The 19142-nt window shown below is 42.8% G+C and overlaps 1 protein-coding gene across 1 annotated transcript in view; it reads left to right on the forward strand.

Moving 5' to 3' along the window:
* The window catches only part of Snx4 (sorting nexin 4), a 52478-nt gene that overhangs the window by 5470 nt on the left and 27866 nt on the right, over positions 1-19142 (forward strand). The window contains exons 2-8 of the mRNA XM_013019320.1: positions 5463-5584; positions 7609-7744; positions 7820-7969; positions 9268-9354; positions 16460-16600; positions 17484-17954; positions 18099-18198. Of these exons, the coding sequence (XP_012874774.1) occupies positions 5463-5584; positions 7609-7744; positions 7820-7969; positions 9268-9354; positions 16460-16600; positions 17484-17954; positions 18099-18198 (1207 nt within the window). The remainder of the gene's footprint in view (positions 1-5462; positions 5585-7608; positions 7745-7819; positions 7970-9267; positions 9355-16459; positions 16601-17483; positions 17955-18098; positions 18199-19142) is intronic.

Consider the following 19142-nt stretch of genomic DNA (forward strand, 5'->3'; position numbering starts at 1 on the left):
CCTGAGCTTCTTTTGTTGGAGGGGCCCTGGGGCTTGAACTCTGGGCCTGGACCCTTAGCTCTTCAGCTCAAGGCGAACTCTGTACCACTTGAGCCACAGCACCACTTCCGGTTTTCTGGTGGTTAATTAGATAAGAGTCTCATGGAGGGGCTGGGAAGGTGGCTCAGTGGTAGAGTGCTTGCCCTGGGTTCAATTACTCAGCACCACATAAATAGAAAAAGCCAGAAGTAGCCCTGTGGCTTAAGTGGTAGAGCACTAGCCTTGAGCCGAAGAGCTGAGGGACAGTGCCCAGACCCAGAGTTCAAGTCCACGACCAACCAAAAAAAAAAAAAAAGTAAAAAAAAAGTCTCATGGACTTTCCTGCCTGGGCTGGCTTTGAACTGTGATCCTCAGATTTCAGTCTCCTGAATAGCTAGGATTACACCTGGCTACTGACATCTGGCTCAACTTTAGCTTTACTTTTGACTGAAGGTGTGTGTGTGTGTCAGAGACAGACAGAGAGGGCACAATTTGGACACTCTCAAAAGGTGCTAAAACAAGTACTGCCCAGAACTCACAAGATTTCTTTGTGGTTTCACATCTCAATGATGAAGAGGATTCTTTAACCTGTCGCAGTATATTATTTGCCTTCTGTGAGTCTTCGGTCCTTTTCTTTGTTGTGGTCTGATTAGAAGTTTCCTATCATTTCCTTTTGTATTTTTTCTTTGTAAGGAATTTTTGGTAAGGTACTTAGTTTCATTTAAGCATTTGGAATGAGAAAGTAATACAGTCTCTTGAAATTAGTAATTAGTACTAGCAGAAGGAAGGGGCTCTAGCAAGGGAATGATGGAAAGAATACTTTTTTTTTAGACTGGACAATTCTATTGAGCCTTCAGTTAAGAGAAGCTGGCAGGGGGACACGGTTTGCCACAGAATAGCCATTGCCTGAGGAATTCAGAAGTGGTTTGTTTGGTTTGTTGCTGTTGTTCCAGTCCTGTGGAACTCAAGGCCTGCGCACTTCCCCTGAACTTTTTTTACTCAAGGCTAGTGTTCAACCACTTGAGCTATTTGCTACCTTTTTTTTTTTTTTTTTTGTCAGTCGTGGGCCTTGAACTCTGGGCCTGAGCGCTGTCCCTCAGCTCTTCAGCACAAGAGCGCTCTACCACTTGAGCTACAGCGCCACTTCCGGTTTTCTGGTGGTTTATTGGAGATAAGAGTTTTACGGACTTTCCTGCCTGCCTGTGCTGGCTTTGAACCACTATCCTCAGATCTCAGCCTCCTGAGTAGCGAGGATTACAGGTGTGAGTTATCAGCGCCCGGCCATTTCTAGCTTTTTTAGTGCTTAATTGGAGATAAGAGTTTCATGGATTTTCCTTCCCAGACTGGTTCCAAACCATGATCTTCAGATCTCAGCCTCCTCAGTAGCTCGGATCACAAGTGTAAGTCACCAGTGTCTGGCACAGAAATGACTTTTTGAAGGGAGAGCCCCTGAGTCTTAGAAGGAACATGAAGCACAGTCTTTAGCAACTGGTATTTAAAAATTTTAGAACACAAATAATACCTCCTCTAATTGGCAGCAGAGAACTAGATGAAGCAGACCAGAACTAAGTAAGATTGAAGATATTCTGTGGGTAAGAATCATGTGAAAAAGGAAGACAGATATTTATAGGCATAGTGTTACAGTTTGGATCTTGAATGTCTTCCCAAGAATCATGGGTTAAAGGCTTGCTCCCTTGCATATAGCACAGTTGAAGTGGAGCTTGGTTGATGGGAGTTATCATTGAGAATTTGCCTTTGAAAATAGTATTGGGCCCTACGCCCCCTTTCTCCATGTGACATAAATTTCAAGTCCACACACCCAGTCACGTGATGCCTTACCACAGGCATAGAAGCAGTAGAGCCAGCCCACCACGATCTTAAAACCTCTAGAACCAAGCCACAGTAAGCCTTTCTCAGCCCTTTTGCTTCTATTTTGGTTTTGAGACAAAGTCTTGCTGACTTGGCCCTGACTGGTCTTTTCCTACCTCTCCATCCTGATTAGCTGGGCACACAGTTGTGTAGCACCTTGACTGGCCTGGTTTTGAGATGAAATCTTGCTAGCTTTTGACTTGGCAGACCTTAGACCCGTAACCTGTTTCTATCTCCCAAGTAGCTAGTATTATAGGCATGTGCCACCATGCCTGGCTTGACCACATTGTTTTATACTCACAAATCTGAGGTTTGCAGATAATGTGCCATGAAGCTGTCCTGCCTGTCATGGTATTTATACTCCTGAAGGAAGTGAAAATAGCACTATCTATCTGCACTAGGAACAGCAGTTCCCTTTCCTGCTTTAGGTGGTACATCTTGAGTGAGTAAGCCCTGGTAGACTTGCTCATGACCCTCAGTCACACTGGCTTCATTCCAGTGGATGAGCATATATTGTGCCAGGCCAGAAACTCCTTCAATACATAAGCTTATTACTGTTTTCCCTGACTTCCTGAGTTAGGTCTAGTCTTAGTCAGTTTGGGCTCTATCAAACAATAGACATGTCTGGAAGTCCAACATCATGGCACTCACAGGTTTATTGCCTGTTGAAGGACCACTTGCCAGCCTGCTGTAGGTTGTCTTCTCTGTCCTCACATGCTGGAAGGTGGAAAGGATCTGAGTATTGTCATAAAACTTGAGGAGGGCTCACTTCCCAAGGGCCTGTTCCCTTCTTTAAAAAAATTTTTTTTTGTTTTTGTTTTGTTGGTCATGGGGCTTGCTCTCTGTGCCCGGGTGCTGTCTACTGAGCTCTTCAGCTCAAGGTGAGTACTATACCACTAGAGCCATGGCACCACTTCCAGTTTTCTGGTGGTTAACTGGATAAGAGTCTCATGGACTTTCCTGCCTGGGCTGGCTTTGAACCGTGATCCTCAGATCTCAGCCTCCTGAATAGCTAGGATTATAGGCCTGAGCCACCAGTGCCTGGCAAAAATTAAAAAAAAAATTGTTATTATAAAGGTGACGTAGACAGGAATTAGAGTTATGTCAGGTAATGAGAACATTTCTTTTTAGACAATGTCACCCTTTCCCTCTCCCAGTTTTTCTTTCCCCTAACCATCCACAAGTTGTAAAATTCATTTTCAACAAAGTATCTAGTTAGTACCACTGCTGCATTTGTTCACCCTTTGTCCTTCCATTTAAAAGACCCCTTCTTAATATCACTTTGCAGAAGGTTCTTATTCCAGCACTTGGATCAATTGCAGGTTCTGTTTTTTTGAGATAAGGAAACTGAAACCCAGAGATGTAAAATAATTTACCCAGAGTTGCACAGCTAATCTTCGGCAGAGATAGGATTAAACATTTGAGGGAGAATTGATCTGAGTGTCTCCCCTGAGGGCTCAAAAATACCCTCCCCCCAGGATTTGAACTCTGGCCCTTGGAGCCTATACCCTCTGGGCAAACACTCTATCATTTGTGTCAGACCTCTTGTTGTCTTTTCTGTGTATGTGTATAGGCTGGCCTTAGACCACCATCCTCCTACTTATGCCTTCCTTTCACAATGCCATGCCCAGTTTATTATTTGGTATCCTTAATTCTTTTGCCTAGTTAGGCCTGGAGCCATAATCCTTTTATCTAATCCTCCCAAGTAATTGGGATTATAGGTATAAATCATTAGTCAAGGCAGTTATTTAAAAATTCTTGTCGGTAGATCTTGCATCAAGTATTTTTTAGAGTTTCCTTTTGGCTTTATTTTCCTTCCTTTCTCCCTTTCTCCTTTTCTTCTTTTCTCCTTCCCCTCCCTCTCCCCTCCCCCTCCCCTTTCCCCTTTCCTCCTCCCTCTTCCCCTTTCCCCCTTCCCCCTACCCCTTTCCCTCTTCCTCCTTTCCCCTTCTCCCTTCCCTGCCCCTCCCCTCCCCTCCTTTTCCCTTCCATGAAACTCTTACTCATACTAAACTAACAAGAAGGCCGGAAGTGGAGTGTGGCTCAAGGGGAAGAGCTCTAACCTTGAGTGAAAAGCTAAGGAGATAGCTCCCAGGCCCTGAGTTCAAGCCCTAGGACTGATGTGTGTGTGTGGGCTCATGTGTGTACACACACACAGATATATCTCTGGTATTTGGAAGGTGGGGTCCTTCCACACACACACACACACACACACACACACATACACACACACAGATATATCTCTGGTATTTGGAAGGTGGGGTCCTTCCACACACACACACACACACACACACACACACACAGATATATCTCTGGTATTTGGAAGGTGGGGTCCTTTTTTGCCCACTGGCTGCTGTATGTAAGCTGTGTATAAGCTATTCCTGGAACACTGCACAGCTGCCTGATCCAGGGCTTGTGTTGGGGATGGGGATCTACCCTGTGCTGAGAGCTGATATCCAAGTTGTAGATCTTCCTCAGCTCTACAGTTCCCAAGTTTGATGTCAGAGTCAGCAGAGCATTTATTCCCTAACTGGGGGTGGGATGGGGGATTATGGATGCCTGATGCCTTCCATCACTGTCTTTGTACAATCCTGTGTATAGTGAGTTCAAATCAAACCCAGGGCCTCACTTGTGCTGGGAAAGCACTCTGTCACTTAGCTGTACTCCCCAGCCCAAGGTTTTTCATTTTTTGTGCTTTGTTTTTTTCCTAGATGCATTTTTTTTTCTTTTTTGCCAGTCCTGGAGCTTGAACTCGGGGCCTGGGCACTGTCCCTGAGCCTCTCTGTGCTCAAGGCTAGTACTTTACCACTTTAGCCACAGTGCCACACTGGCTTTTTCTGTTTGTGTGGTACTGAGGAATCAAACCCAGGCCTTCCTGCTTGCTAGGCAATCACTCTTATCACTAAGCCACATTCCCAGCCCTGGATGCATTTCTAAGTAGATTTACTCATGATCATTTCCAAAAAATGTCCAAATTTTAATAATTAAATGTATAGTATCTGTTAAAATACATCCGAAAAAGTTAATGTACTATAGTGCATGGATAGATTGTCATTTGCTGTCATTTAGCCACCCTAACAGTCAAATATACAAAACTGCCAGGTGCCAGTGGCTCACGTCTATAATCCTAGCTATTCAGGAGGTTGAGATCTGAGGATCACGGTTCAAAGCCAGCCTGGGCAGGAAAGGCCGTGAGACTCTTTATTAAAACCATTAGAAAACTGGAAGTGGCACTGTGGCTTAAGTGGTAGAGTGCTTTGAGCTGAAGAGCTGAGCGACAGCACCCAAGCCCAGAGTTCAAGCCCCACAATTGACCAAAAGAAAAAAACATATACACACACACACACACACACACACACACACACAAAACTACCTTGAAATCTGTACCAATATTGGGTTTTATTATAATAGCTATGCAATTTTTTTCAAGTAGTGTATATTAATTGTACGAAATGGTAGATTTCATTATAAAATTTTCCTATATGCCTATAAGGAATAATATTCACCCCTCCTCTGTTATCCTCACTAATAATTCCATCTTAAAGGGTTTTAAATTTTTATTTACTTTTGTTTAGATGACAGAAAATAATTTTTGGTTGAAGAAGATAGAAATCAGTGTTTCAGAAGCAGAAAAGCGAACTGGAAGAAATGCCATGAACATGCAAGAAACCTATACTGCTTACCTTATTGAAACAAGGTAGGTAAGGGGAAGTAGGCTTAAATTTAAGTAGGTGCTCTACCACTTGAACAACATCCCTGGCCCTTTTTGTTTTAGTTATTTTTCCAATACAGTCTTGTTTTATGCTGGACAAGCCTGGACCACCATTCTCCTAGTCCACGCTACCGGAATGGCTGTGAAAATGGGATACCTCCATGTCCAACTTTTTGTATTGGTTAAAATATGATCTGGAGGAAAACCATGAGCCTTTTGATCTCCTCTCTCTGGAGTAGCTAGGATTACAGATTTGAATTACTATGCCTGGCTAGATATACTTTAGTAGACTGGGATTGAATAAGACTAAAGCCACTGGTTTTTAGTTCCCTCTGAGTTTTTCCTCCCTCCCCTCACCCTCCCTCCCCCCTCCCTCCCTCCCCTCCCTCCTCCCTCTCTCCTTCCCTCCCTCCCTCTTTTCTTTCTTTTTTTTTTTGTCCGTCGTGGGGCTTGAACTCTGGGCCTGGGCACTAGCTCTGTGCTCTTCAGCTCAAGGCGAGAGCTCTACCACTTGAGCCACAGCGCCACTTCCCATTTTCTAGTTGTTTATTGGAGATCAGAGTCTCACGGACTTTTCTGCCCAGGCTGGCTTTGAACTGTGATCCTCAGATCTCAGCCTCCTGAGTAGCTAGGATTACAGGCCTGAGCCACCAGTGCCCGGCTGCCCTCCTTCCCTCCCTCCCCTTTCTTTCTTCCTTCCTTTCTTTCTTTCTTTCTTTCTTTCTTTCTCTCTTTCTCTCTTTCTCTCTTTCTCTCTCTTTCTTTCTTTCTTTTGGTATATTCCTGTTCCTATGAGATTACCTCCTCTAAAATAGACATATAAGAAAATGTATGCTTTAGAATAGGTAGAAATACCTTCATGGCTTGGGAGGCAATATGTCATTACTTAATTCTAATCCATAAAGATAGGACTTATGATAATATCTACTTACATATTACAGTTAAATTATATATCATGTAAAACCAATTAGATGCTGTTACATGTTTCCTGATAGATGTTGTAAATGGAGTATGTTTATGTACCAAGAAGTGTGTGTGTGTGTGTGTGTGTGTGTTTGTGTGCGTTGATAGTGAGCCTTAACTTACGGCCTTATACTCTTGTTTGACTTTTTCACTCAAGGCTGGCATTTTGCCACTTAGGCCACACTTTTTGCTGATTAATTGGAGGTAAAAGTCTCATGGACTTTCTGGCTAGGCTGGCTATGAACCTTGACCCTCAGATCTCAGCCTCCTGAGTAGTTAAGATTACAGGCATGAGCCACCAGCTGGAGGAATTTTTCTGTTAGAAATATGCTTAGATAGGCCAGTCACCAGTGGTTGACACCTGTAGTCCTAGCAACTTGTGAGGCTGAGATTGAGAGGACCAAAGATCTAGACCAGTTTAGCAACCTCCTGGGTAGCTAAGATAAAGTTGTGAGCCACTGGCACCCTGCTTATATTTCTCTATTTCTCTCTCTCTCTCTCTCCTTCTCTCTCCTACCTTCCTTCCTTCCTTCCTTCCTTCCTTCCATCCATCCTTCCTTCCTTCCTTCCTTCGCTAGTCCTGGGATTTGAACTCTGGGCCTGGATACCGTCCCTGAGCACACCCCTCCACCCCACATTGTGGGGCTTGAACTCTGGGCCTGGGTGCTATCCATCCCTCAGCTCTTCAGCTTAAGGCTAGCACTCGACCACTTGAACTCCACAGCACCACTTCTGTTTTCTGTTGGTTTATTGGAGATAAGAGTCTCATGGATATTCCTGCACAGACTGGCTTTGAATCACAATCCTCAGATCTTAGTGAGTAGCTAGGATTACAGGTGTGAGCCACCAGCACCTGGCTATCCCTGAGCTTCTTTAGCTTAAGGCTAGCACTCTACCACGTGAGTCACTGCACCACTTCTAGCTTTTTCTGTTTATGTGGTACTGAGTAATTGAACCCAGGGCTTCATGCATGCTAGGCAAGCACTTCTAAGCTCTGTATTTTTATTTCTAATAAGAGATATAAGTGATCTTTCATTCCTTTTCAGGTCAGTTGAACATGCTGATGGTCAGAGTGTCCTAACAGACTCACTGTGGAGGCGGTATAGTGAGTTTGAGTTGTTAAGAAATTACCTTTTGGTTTACTATCCACATATTGTTGTGCCACCTCTACCAGAAAAACGGGTAAGAAGTAAAATGGTAGCAGTGTAGAAGTTCTAATCACTGAGGATATTCTTAATGGTGGTTTTGTTTATGTAGGCAGAATTTGTTTGGCATAAACTTTCTGCTGACAACATGGATCCAGATTTTGTTGAGAGACGGCGGATTGGCTTAGAAAACTTCCTCTTGAGAGTTGCTTCACATCCCATCCTTTGTAGAGACAAAATCTTCTATTTGTTTTTAACACAGGTAACTTTCTTTTAGTCTTTTAAAAATACTCATTTGAGCCAGGTGCTGGTGGCTCACACAGGTAATCCTGGCTACTCAGGAGGCTAAGATCTGAGGATCGTGGTTCAAAGCCAGCCCTGGTAGGAAAGACTATGAGACTCTTATCTCCAATAAACCATCAGAAAACTGGAAGTGGTACTGGGGCTGGAGTGGTAGAGTGCTATCCTTGAGCTGAAGAGCTGAGGGACAGTTCCCAGGCCCAGAGTTCAAAGTCCACGACCAACAAAATAAACAAAAAACTCATTTGGGGGCTGGGAATGTGGCTTAGTGGTAACGTTCTTGCCTAGCATGCATGAAACCCTGGGTTTGATTCCTCACTACCACATAAACAGAAACAGAAAAAACCAAAAGTGGCACTGTGGCTCACGTGGTAGACTGCTAGTCTTGAGCAAAAGAAGCTCAGGGACAGTGCCCACACCCAGAGTACAAGCCCCAGGACTGGCATAAAAAAGAAAAAACAAAAAGATATGAGTTACCAATAACTAGCTTATACTACTTATTCTTCAGAATCTTCTTGGAGTTAGCTTTTTATATGCCATTTACTGTGTAGAGTTTTGAATTTCAAACTGTTGGATTAAGCCAGATGCTAGTGGGCTCATGCCTATAATGCTAGCTACTCAGGAGACTGAGATCTGAGGATCGTGGTTCAAAGCCAGCCCGGGCAGGAAAGTTTATGAGGCTTTTTATCTCCAGTTAACAACCAGAAAACCAGAAGTGGAGCTGTATCTCAAAGTGGTAGAGCACTAGCTTTGAGCATAAAAGGTCAAGGACAATTCCTAGGCCCTGAATTCAAGCCCTATAACTGACCCCTTCCCCCAAAAATTGTTGGATTACATCACTTTTCTGGCTAAGTTGTTTTTTTTGTGTGTTGTTGTTGTTGGTCGTGGGGCTTGAACTTGGCCTGAGTGCTGTACCTTAGCTCCTTAGCTCAAGGCTAGTGCTCTACCACTGGAGCCATAGTGCCACTTCTGGTTTTGTAGTGGTTAATTGGAGATAAGAGCCTCATAGACTTTCCAGTGCCGGCTGGCTTTGAACTGTGATCCTCAGATCTCAGCCTCCTTAATGGCTAGAATTACAGGCCATCAGTGCTCGGCCACATTGTATGTTTAAATTTAAAGTGAAAAGAATTTCTCACTGTCTCCAACCTCCTTTGAAATAAGAACAGAATGGTAGGTATTCAGTTTATCTGATGTGGAATAGAATATAGGGATTGTTTGACTTTACAGTAATGATTTCTAAAGTTAACTTTTAATTTTCAGGAAGGTAACTGGAAGGAGACTGTGAATGAAACTGGGTTTCAGCTGAAGGTAACTATTTGTGTAAATGATTTGCCATCGCCCTTTATGGTTCTCAGCATGATGCCATGCATTTAATGGGTACCATTTTTTTTTAAATAAGTGAATATTGGAATTCAGCTTTATGTCTACTCTCACTTGTAAAGTTGTCTAAGAAATACTGCAATCCTCTTTGGATTTGTATGATTTTTAGTTACTTGTGGAACTATAACGGGCACATTTGTTAATTCTATTTAGGAAAACATTGTGAATCAGTAATTCAAATACAGACTAGTCTCACAGTATATTTAGTACTTTTTTTTTTATCTTTATTCCTTCTATCCTCCATTTTATTTACACCTATGCCTTGCACAGTTCCCTCTATCAGAAAAGAAGACACTCTGATGACCCACGTTGGATTTTCCAGCACTAGTAGACTAAAAGAGCATTCTTGGTCATGAAAAGTTGAAATACTCAACCTTTCACCCTGTATACAGACAAAAAATGGTTCACATGATGATACAGTAGAGATTGAGGCATAAGAAACAAAATGTATTCAGATATTTAATAAATGTCCTCTGGGGCTAGGAAGGTGACTCAGTGGTAGAGTGCTTGCCTTGCATGCATGAGGCCCTGGGTTCAATTCCTCAGCACCACATAAGCAGGCAAAAAAAAAGCCAGAAGTGGCGCTGTGGCTCAAGTGGTAGAGCACTAGCCTTGAGCTGAAGAGCTGAGGGACAGTGCCCAGGCCCAGAGTTCAGGCCCCACAACCAACAAAAAAAAAAAGAGAAAAAGAAAAATGTCCCCAATACCTTATGCATTGGCTTTGGAGGTATTTGAAGTTTAGTATCCAAAAAAACAAAAAAAACTAGAAAGGGAAAATTACTGTCCTGCAAGGAAACATATTTCATTCTTTAATTCTATCCTTGAGTTATTCTAATTTTTCAAATATTTAAAAAAGGGCAGATACACTTGAAAATAAATAGAAGTTTTTTAAAATTGTAATTTATCATTTTTTGGCACTTGGGGAATGTTAAAATGTTATTTAGTTTAGGGATGGATTTGAAATAAAACTTTTAGAAATTATTTATATTTTGATAGGGTTGCTGAGAAATTGTCTTAAGATATTTTAGAAGTTGATAAGAAAAAGAAAATTAAAACACATGTTTTGGTGAATTCTCTTTATGTAATACACACAAAAAATCAATTATTGATTTAGTCATTAATCACTTTATCTAAGATTTGTCATTGAATGTAGTTTTGGGCCATAACTTCGGTGATGTTGAAAAAAACACCTGACTTTGCCATTGTTATAAACTATACAGTTGACAGAGTACTTGGATTCTCATGGATAGGTGCTTTTTTAAGGGCTTAGATCCAATATTGTATTTGGGTAGCTGATGACTACAAACTTGGATCTATGTTTTTAAATTACAAAAACCATTTAAAAAGTAATACTTTTTTAAAAATTTATTTTATTTGTGAACATACTGTACAGAGGGGTTACAATTACATGGGCAGGATAATGCGTACATTTCTTACCAAGCATTGCAGCCTCCTCCTTTGTTTATCCTTCACATCCCTTCCCAGCCCCCCCCCTCCCCCCCTAAAAAGTAATACTTTTTATACTTAAAAAAATCAGTTGTGGGGTTTGAACTCTGGGCCTGGGTGCTGTCCCTCAAGCTGTTCAGCTCAAGGCAAGTGCTCTACCACTTGAGCCACCATGCCACTTCTGGCTTTCTGGTGGTTAATTGGAGACAAGAGTCCCACAACCTTTCCTTCCCAGGCTGGCTTTGAACCGTGATCTTCAGATCTCAGCCTCCTGAGTAGCTAGGATTACAGGCAGTAGCCACCAGTGCCAGCTTCTTTTTATACTTTTATATAGTATTAGTTTATTACTTAATACATGTTACACATGGAAGTGACCAGAAATAAAATGCATGAAAAGAATTCAGGAATCAATTTGTCTTGCCTTATTTCTTATTTTGTTATAGTATGTGTTGTTTTCTATCCTTCCTTCCATCAAGGAAGTGGGTACCTTTTGGATAACCCCACATATATGTATGTGTATATGTATGCATATGGGATTCTCTATTTACATATATTTATACATACATAGTGTCACATTTCACTTATCAGGAAGTCATGATTTTGGAAATCACACTTTGATTACAGTAGAAAAATGAGATTTAAGTTAAACTGACTTCTGAGATGTACAAAGGAAAGTTATTGTTGAATGTTTAGTAATATTTTAGTTCTCTTGGGTAGAGTCAACCTTAATTTTATTTTAGTTGTATAATATTATAGTCACAGTTATTCAGATAATGTGTTTTAGTAGAAATTAAAGAGATATAAATAAGGACTAGTAGGGTACTGGTGGCTCACACCTGTAATCCTAGTTACTTTAGGAGGCTGAGATCTGAAGATCATGGTTCTAAGCCAGCCTGAGCAGGAATGTCCCTGAGACTTTTATCTCTGATTAACCACCAAAGGGCTGGAAGCGGAGGTGTGACTCAAGTGGTAGAGCACCAACCTTGAATGAGAAAACAGGGACAAAGTTTAAGCCCGGAGTTCAAGCCCCAAAACGGACACCAAAAACAAACATTGTGCCTCTCACTGTGGAGAGACACAATGTGGTAATAGTGACTGGGCATAAACAGTGTGAAGGTCAGACACCGTGACAGCTGCATGCCCCCCCCCCCCCTTAGGGCCATCTGCAGGGCAGATGGATTCAGTATTGTTTATGGTAGTTATCTACAAATTATAAGGAAAAGTAAGACTATTAGGTACTGGTGGCACCTTTCTATAATCTTAGCTACTCAGAAAGCTACGATCCAGAGGATCACAGTTTGAAGACAACTTGGACAGAAATGTCCTCAAGACTCCATCGCCAGTTCATCAGCTAACAGGCTGGATATGTGACTTATTTGTAGAGTGCTAAGCTGGATGAGGCCTGGCTCTGTTTAAACCTTAGCAGCAGGAAAAATAATTTGAAATTTCACTTGCAGAGTTTTTTTTTTGGTCGGTTGTGGAGTTTGAATTCTGGGCTTGGGTGCTATCCCTCAGCTCTTCAGCTCAAGGCGAGTGCTCTACTGCTTGAGCCACAGCGCCACTTCCGTTTTTTTTCTAGTGGTTTATTGGAGATAAGAGTCTCATGGAGGGGCTGAGAAGGTGGCTCAGTGGTAGAGCGCTTGCATGCATGAGGCCCTGGCTTCCATTCCTCAGCACTGCATAAGCAGAAAAAGCCAGAAGTGGCACTGTGGCTCAAGTGGTAGAGTGCTAGCCTTGAGCTGAAGAACTGAGGGACAGCGCCCAGGCCCAGAGTTCAGGCCCCATGACTGGCAAAAAAAAAAAAAAGTCTCATGGACTTTCCTGCCCGGGCTGGCTTTGAACCGCTATCTTCCGATCTCAGCCTCCTAAGTAGCTAGGATTACAGGCATCAGCCACTGGCACCCGGCTTTTGCAGAGTTTTCTTAATTCAGTATACATCTTAGATATCAGCATGATTTGTTCAGAGTGTCAAATATACTGAATTAGCTTAAAACTTGACAACTATTGTTCTGAAGAGATAGAATTTCTTCTTAGGCGAATAACTTTTTTAATGTTTTTACTTTTTTTTTTTTTGCCAGTCCTAGGCCTTGAACTCAGGCCTAGGCACTGTCTGAGCTTCTTTTGCTCAAGGGACTTTTGTGCTCTACCACATGAGCCACAACTCCACTTCTGGCTTCTTTTTGTTTATGTGATACCGAGGAATGGAACTCAGGGCTTCATACATACTAGACAAGCACTCTACCACTAAGCCACATTCCCAGCCTCAGATTCTCTTTTTTAAGTGAAGGTTATAAGTTTAAACAACCAGTTTTTAAAATCATTACTAATTATTGGCATTTCAGAGTAGAGTAAATTTATCCCTAGAGTTGCGAACATATAAACTAGTTGTTTAAATACAAAGTAACATTTTTGAACTCAACTCAGTTCTACATGCTGAAACCTCAAATGAATGCCGGCTAACTCAGAAGAATTTAGAGCCTTATCTCTTGCTTGCCACAGGGATTGCCACATCCAAAGGTCTAGTTCCTTAGGATCTCTGCTAGCCTCTGAATTGCACAGGAGCTTCAAGAGAGGCGATATAAAGGTTCCAAGTGCTGAGTGCCTACAGAATGCCAAGTTCTCTGGTAGTGTGGATATAGTAAGAAATGAGTTTGAAATATAAAATAAACCTATTTTTTTTGGTCCAGCAATAAAACAGTGTGATATGGAAAATGACAAGTTAGAGGGCATCTTTAGATGGTTAATGGTGAGTCTGAGAAGTTGATAGTAGCCTATCAGATTTGGAGGCCCAGATAGCTTTTCAAACATTCAGCTTTGGGGGAAGTTTCTGGTTCGTTGACATTTTAAGCAGTTTTCCTTTTTTTTGTGTGTGTGGAATCTTGTGAAATAATGAGCAGATTGAGTTGGGTGTTACCACACCCAATACATCTAACTTGATATAATGTGTTTGGTAAGCAAAGATTAGGATCGTTTACTTATGCATTTATGTGGCTTCTGAACTGGTGGTGTTAGAAATCAAAAATCACATTGGTAATATTAGAAAGTAGGTTTGAGAAAAATAGAAATGAAAATTTTCTTTTTCTTTTTGGTCAGTCATGGGGCTGGAACTTTGGGCCTGGGCACTGTCCCTCAGCTCATCAGCTCAAGGCTAGCGCTCTACCACTTGAGCCACAGCACCACATCTGGTTTTCTGGTGGTTTATTGGAGATAAGTGTCTCATGGACCCATGTAATTGTAACTCCTCTGTATGGTAGTCTCACCAAAAAAAAAAGAAAAGAAGTCTCTTGGACTTTCCTGCCCTGGCTGGCTTTGAACCATAATCCTCAGATCCCAGCCTCCAGTGCCTAGCTGAGAATTTTCTTTTTTAATGTACTTTGATCTTATTTAAAGAATCACATTTTCATGTGACTAAAGTCACTAACATTTGTGAGATTGTTGGCTGTTCAGTAATAATAATACAGTATGTGCCCTGAATTCATAGGTGCTTTTATTTGCAAATTAGTTCACATACTCATTTGTCTTTGAGATAAAATACGTATAATATTGATTTTAAAAATAAGAGCATCACCTAAAATAAGTGATAGAGTAAGTAAAGTTTTAGGAGACTGGGAAAATTTTTGGAGGGTGTACTGGTTACATTTGGTTTTCTTTTTTTAGTCAAGTAATGTGGGAAGTCCTAGTAGTTTATATTGCTTGCTTTGTGTGTTTTGTTATTTGAGAGTATTTGTAAGTTGAACATTAGAATACTATAATATTTTGAAGTTGACCCTATTTTTTTAGCAGTCCTGGGGTTTGAACTCAGGGCTTCAGGCTTAAAAGCAAAGTGCTGTGCCACTTGAGCTGTACCTCCAACCTGCTGATGGAGATTTTTGAAACCAAACTATGTTTTGAAATTGACTCCTAGTTGAGCTAACTTTATAACTGACACTGTAATTTCTTTACTTTGGATGGAAAAATTATTTGACTGGTTTTTGCTTTTCTATTTATTTATTTATTTTTTTTGGGTCCAGTCGTGGGGCCTGAACTCTGGGCCTGGGCACTGTCCCTCAGCTCTTCAGCTCAAGGCTAGCGCTCTACCACTTGAGCCACAGCGCCACCTCCGGCTTTTTTCTTTTTGCTTATGTGGTGCTGAGGAATCGAACCCAGGGCCTCATGCATTGCAAGGCAAGCACTCTACCACTGAGCCACCTTCCCAGCCCTTGATCTGAGTCTTTTGAGTAGTTCGAATTACATGCATGAGCCACTGGTGCCTGGCTCATATTTTTTTTCTTACATGTTTATCTGTCCCCAAAGGACGCTGTTAAAAGCACTCAGAAGACTGGGAGCTTGCTTCTTGTATGTGGCTTGCACTTTGTAAATGCCTTTGCACTGCATTAATGGTATATTTTTCTTATTTTGAATTTTAATATTTTGATTCAATGAATATGCCACATTTAGCATCTGAACAGTTCATAATTCAAAAATTGTGATGCTTGACATTCTCATTATTGATGTTCTATAATTGTGTATTATTCTTCATTATATTTCTGCTCTCTGTATGTTTTCCCACTACAAGACACCTCCATTTGTTTTATTAATATTTCTTTTTTTCCAAACTGTCAGGTCTAATAACCTTTTCTTCTTTTTCATAGTTTGTACTGTTTCTTCACCTTAGTACTACCATTTAATATACTACCATTGTAGTATATTAAATACAAACAAGAAAATTCAGTGTTCCTTGTGTACAATATTAAAAATACATGAATGCACCAACATCTAGTGTTAAATAATGGAAAAACTTGAGGAAATAGAACTTTTTCCTTTAGAAATTTTTCTTAAAAATGAAAATAATTAAGAAAACTACCCCATAAATCAGCATAAGAATGTATCAGAAAATAATGAGTATGTTAAATATGGAAGTAGTTTATAAAATAACACCACTAATACAATATGCTAAGAGAAAACATCTTCCTTTGCAATAAACCATCATATGAGCCCCTTTGCTGGCAACCAATGGACTATTTGGTGTCCCTAGAATTTGGACCACCTCCCAGCAGCCTCTGCCCTGTCTGGCCTCCAGTTACACAGAGAATGCCACCCAGCTGCCATGTCCTAAAGTATGTGAAAGAGGATAGGAGCGCACTTCTCTAGGTGGTGACTGCAAGGTCTTCAGATGGTAATTATCTCAAACTCATCGTTTGCATCAATCTGGAGAGGAAAGGGAAGGTGGACTTGTTATCCAAGCCTGCAAGTTCTTGGTGTTGCTGGATATTGGGCAGCGGTGGCACAATCTGCTTGGTGGTGGCATTCTCCAGGGTACTAGGCACCACAGCTTCTCCTTGTCTTCAAGTTGTACCACTTTGAAACCTTGCTGCTCCTCCATAACTTCCATCTCCGTGGGACCCCACAGGTGTAAGGGGGCCTGAGTGGCTGCCAGCATCTTGTCCTGGCACTCTGTGCCTTCACCTGCAAGGTGCAACAGCAGCTCCTGCAGCTCCTCCTTCTCCTTTTCCTGGGACAGCTGGTTGATGCGCTTGTCTTTCTCCTGGCACAACTCATTCAGGACTTCCATCTGTTCTTTATAGAACACTATGGATTTTTCAGTGGTGCTGATGTGTTCTGACAGCTGGCTGCATCAATGTTGCAGGTCATCCGATTGATTCTGGTGGTCCACCTTGTCAGGCAGTTCATGGATGAAGCAGATTTTCAGCTTCTTCTTGGGCACCTGTGTGTCCTGCTCCCTGTCTCCATGCACTTCATGGTTCCAGCTCTTGGGGAAGAGGACATGGTGCTCCAGCTTTATCTGCAACTGAGCTGACAGGCTGGCCAGGCACAGGCAATGGGCATAGTGTTCCTGCAACTGTCAGCTGAACTTCACCTTCTTTGGTTCAGCTACTGACAGCATTGAAGGTAAAAATCCCACATCATTTGTGGCTTGTCTATGTCCTCAGGGACAGTCATATCAGGAGGAGTTGCCTCCTCTCCCCTTTCTTCTTTGCTTAGGCCTTTACCTTACATAGGGAAAAACAAGACGCTCAGCTGGGCCCACAGCTGCTCATTCTCCTGTCTTGTTGCTTCTGGGCACTTCAATGTGTCCTGTAACTTTTTTTTTGGGGGGGGGGTCCGGTCGTGGGGCCTGAACTCTGGGCCTGGGCACTGTCCCTCAGCTCTTCAGCTCAAGGCTAGCCTCTACCACTTGAGCCACAGCGCCACTTCCGGCTTTTTTTCTTTTTGCTTATGTGGTGCTGGGGAATCGAACCCAGGGTCTCAGACATGCAAGGCAAGCGCTCTACCACTGAACCACCTTCCCAGCCCCTCCTGTAACTTTTGAGGCACCATCTGGTACCCTAACTTGCTTTGCACCTGCTCTTGCTTCAGCTGCTCTAGCAGCTGGATGTGTCTTAGCAGGTGCTGCTGCAGGGCCTCCTCTCTGAGGTCAGCTGCTGACTGGAGGTCATGTGCCGTCCACAGGTGGCTCTGAGCTCCTGCATTTAGGCCAGATTCTGGTTATGCTACTTCTGCTAATTCTGAGCCACTTGGCTCTTTAACTCAACCATCTCTTTCCATTCTTCTAACGTCTCATATACCTGGCCCAGCTTCTTCTGCAGAGTTTTCTTTGCCTGCTGCTCTGAGTGAAGGATGTTGGTGAGCTCCTCCTTCTCACCACTCAGTCTGTGGAACGCATCCTGCAGCTGGGTCACCTGATCTTTCAGCTCTCGGTTATGCATGAGTGTGCATTTCATAGTCACATGTTCTTATTCCATTGTCTTGAGGATCTTGTGCCGATCCTCAGCATGCTGATCCCAATCCTCAGCTTTCTTCAGTATCCACAGCCACTGCTGCTGCCCCAGGTTCTGGAGATTGAGGCTCCGGTTTTCCTGTATCTGGATGTGAAGTTGTTCCTCCGGGTTCTTGAACTCTTTCTGCAAGTGGAAGGCCTGGGCCTGCAGCTGCTGCTCAACCTGAGATGGCCCTGCAATGCAGGGGCTGCAGAGGCGGCAGCTCTGCCAGCTGCTTTCTCAGTTCCAACAGCTCTAGGTCCAACAGCTGCCTCACCCCTTGCTCTTTCTCCTCTCTCAGTTGCTCATCTGCTCCAAGAGCTGCTGGACCTTCTCCTGCCACCTGGATCTCTCCACCCTCAGGTCCTGCACCAAGTTCTCTCCCTCCAACTTTAATGTTGTCAACAACTCTTTCATGTTGTCCATTTGTCTTTCCAACTCTGCCTGCTCCACTAATGCTTGTTGAAACCCGCGAACTTTGATCTTCATGTCTGCCTTCTGTGTCAGAAGCACTTCCAGCTTCTGCAGCTCAGTGTTCTCTTCCTCCAGGTCATCACAGCTTCTGGCCTTTTCCTGGAACTGCACCTTCACGTTATTCAGGGCTTTTGTGAGTTCTAGGTTGTTCTTGTTGGTCTCATTCTGCGTGGTGGAGACTGCAGTCAGTGTCATCTCTAGCTGTGTGACCTGCTGCTCTGAAGCCTGCAGGCAGCTTTCAAGATCTTGGTGCTCCTGTTCTCTTTCATTGGCCACCTGCTGCATGTGGGCCAGGGCAGAGTGTAAGTCAAATTTTTCTGAAACCTACATCTGTATTGATAGCTTATGAAGCTCTAACTTTGTTTTCAGAACTTCCTGCACACAGGCCATCTTTTCATTTTCTTTCTCTTGTTCTGCAGGTCTTTATTTTTCTGCTTCAGTTGTTCGATCTCATTACTGAACTGCTGGCTTTATATTCTGCTGGAGTCCAGGGCAAGCACCAAGTGTTGGTGCACCTTTCCAGGCCCTCAGTGTTATTGGGACCTGTGACACTCTTGACCCTGGCAGCTCTGGCAGTGCCCAGTGGAGGGAGAGAATCAGGGTCTGCATGGTCTTTGGCTGCACCTTCAGTTGAATTACAGTCTCTAGTTGTGTCTTTCTTGGGGTTACCTCCCTTTTTAATGTTCCTCTTTTTCTTGGATTCTGCAAGTCCATCAGGACAATTCCTCTGCTGGTATTCTTGCAGTACTTTCTTTCCTGCAGCTAATTTTGTAAGTCTTGTTTAGACATCCCAGTGCTGGGACAGTGAAGTGGGGGGGCACATTCCCAAACTTATGACCTCAGAAGAGAGACAATCCATCGAGGCACAGTTAAAGGTGCACAAAAGAAGTTTATTTACACTATTTGTATCAGAAAGGGGTCCTGTGACTACCTTGTCCTGGGCTAGATACCCAGAACCAAGGGCAGCCTGGAACACCAAACCTCCAAGCCTCCAATGGGCAGCCCCGACCTTTATTAGTTGGTCTGCAAACCAACAATTAGTCTGCAAATCTCCAATCTCAGACCTCCAAAGTTCCA

The sequence above is a fragment of the Dipodomys ordii genome, unplaced genomic scaffold (assembly GCF_000151885.1).
Source record: "Dipodomys ordii isolate 6190 unplaced genomic scaffold, Dord_2.0 Scaffold45, whole genome shotgun sequence".
Classification (NCBI taxonomy): Eukaryota; Metazoa; Chordata; class Mammalia; order Rodentia; family Heteromyidae; genus Dipodomys; species Dipodomys ordii.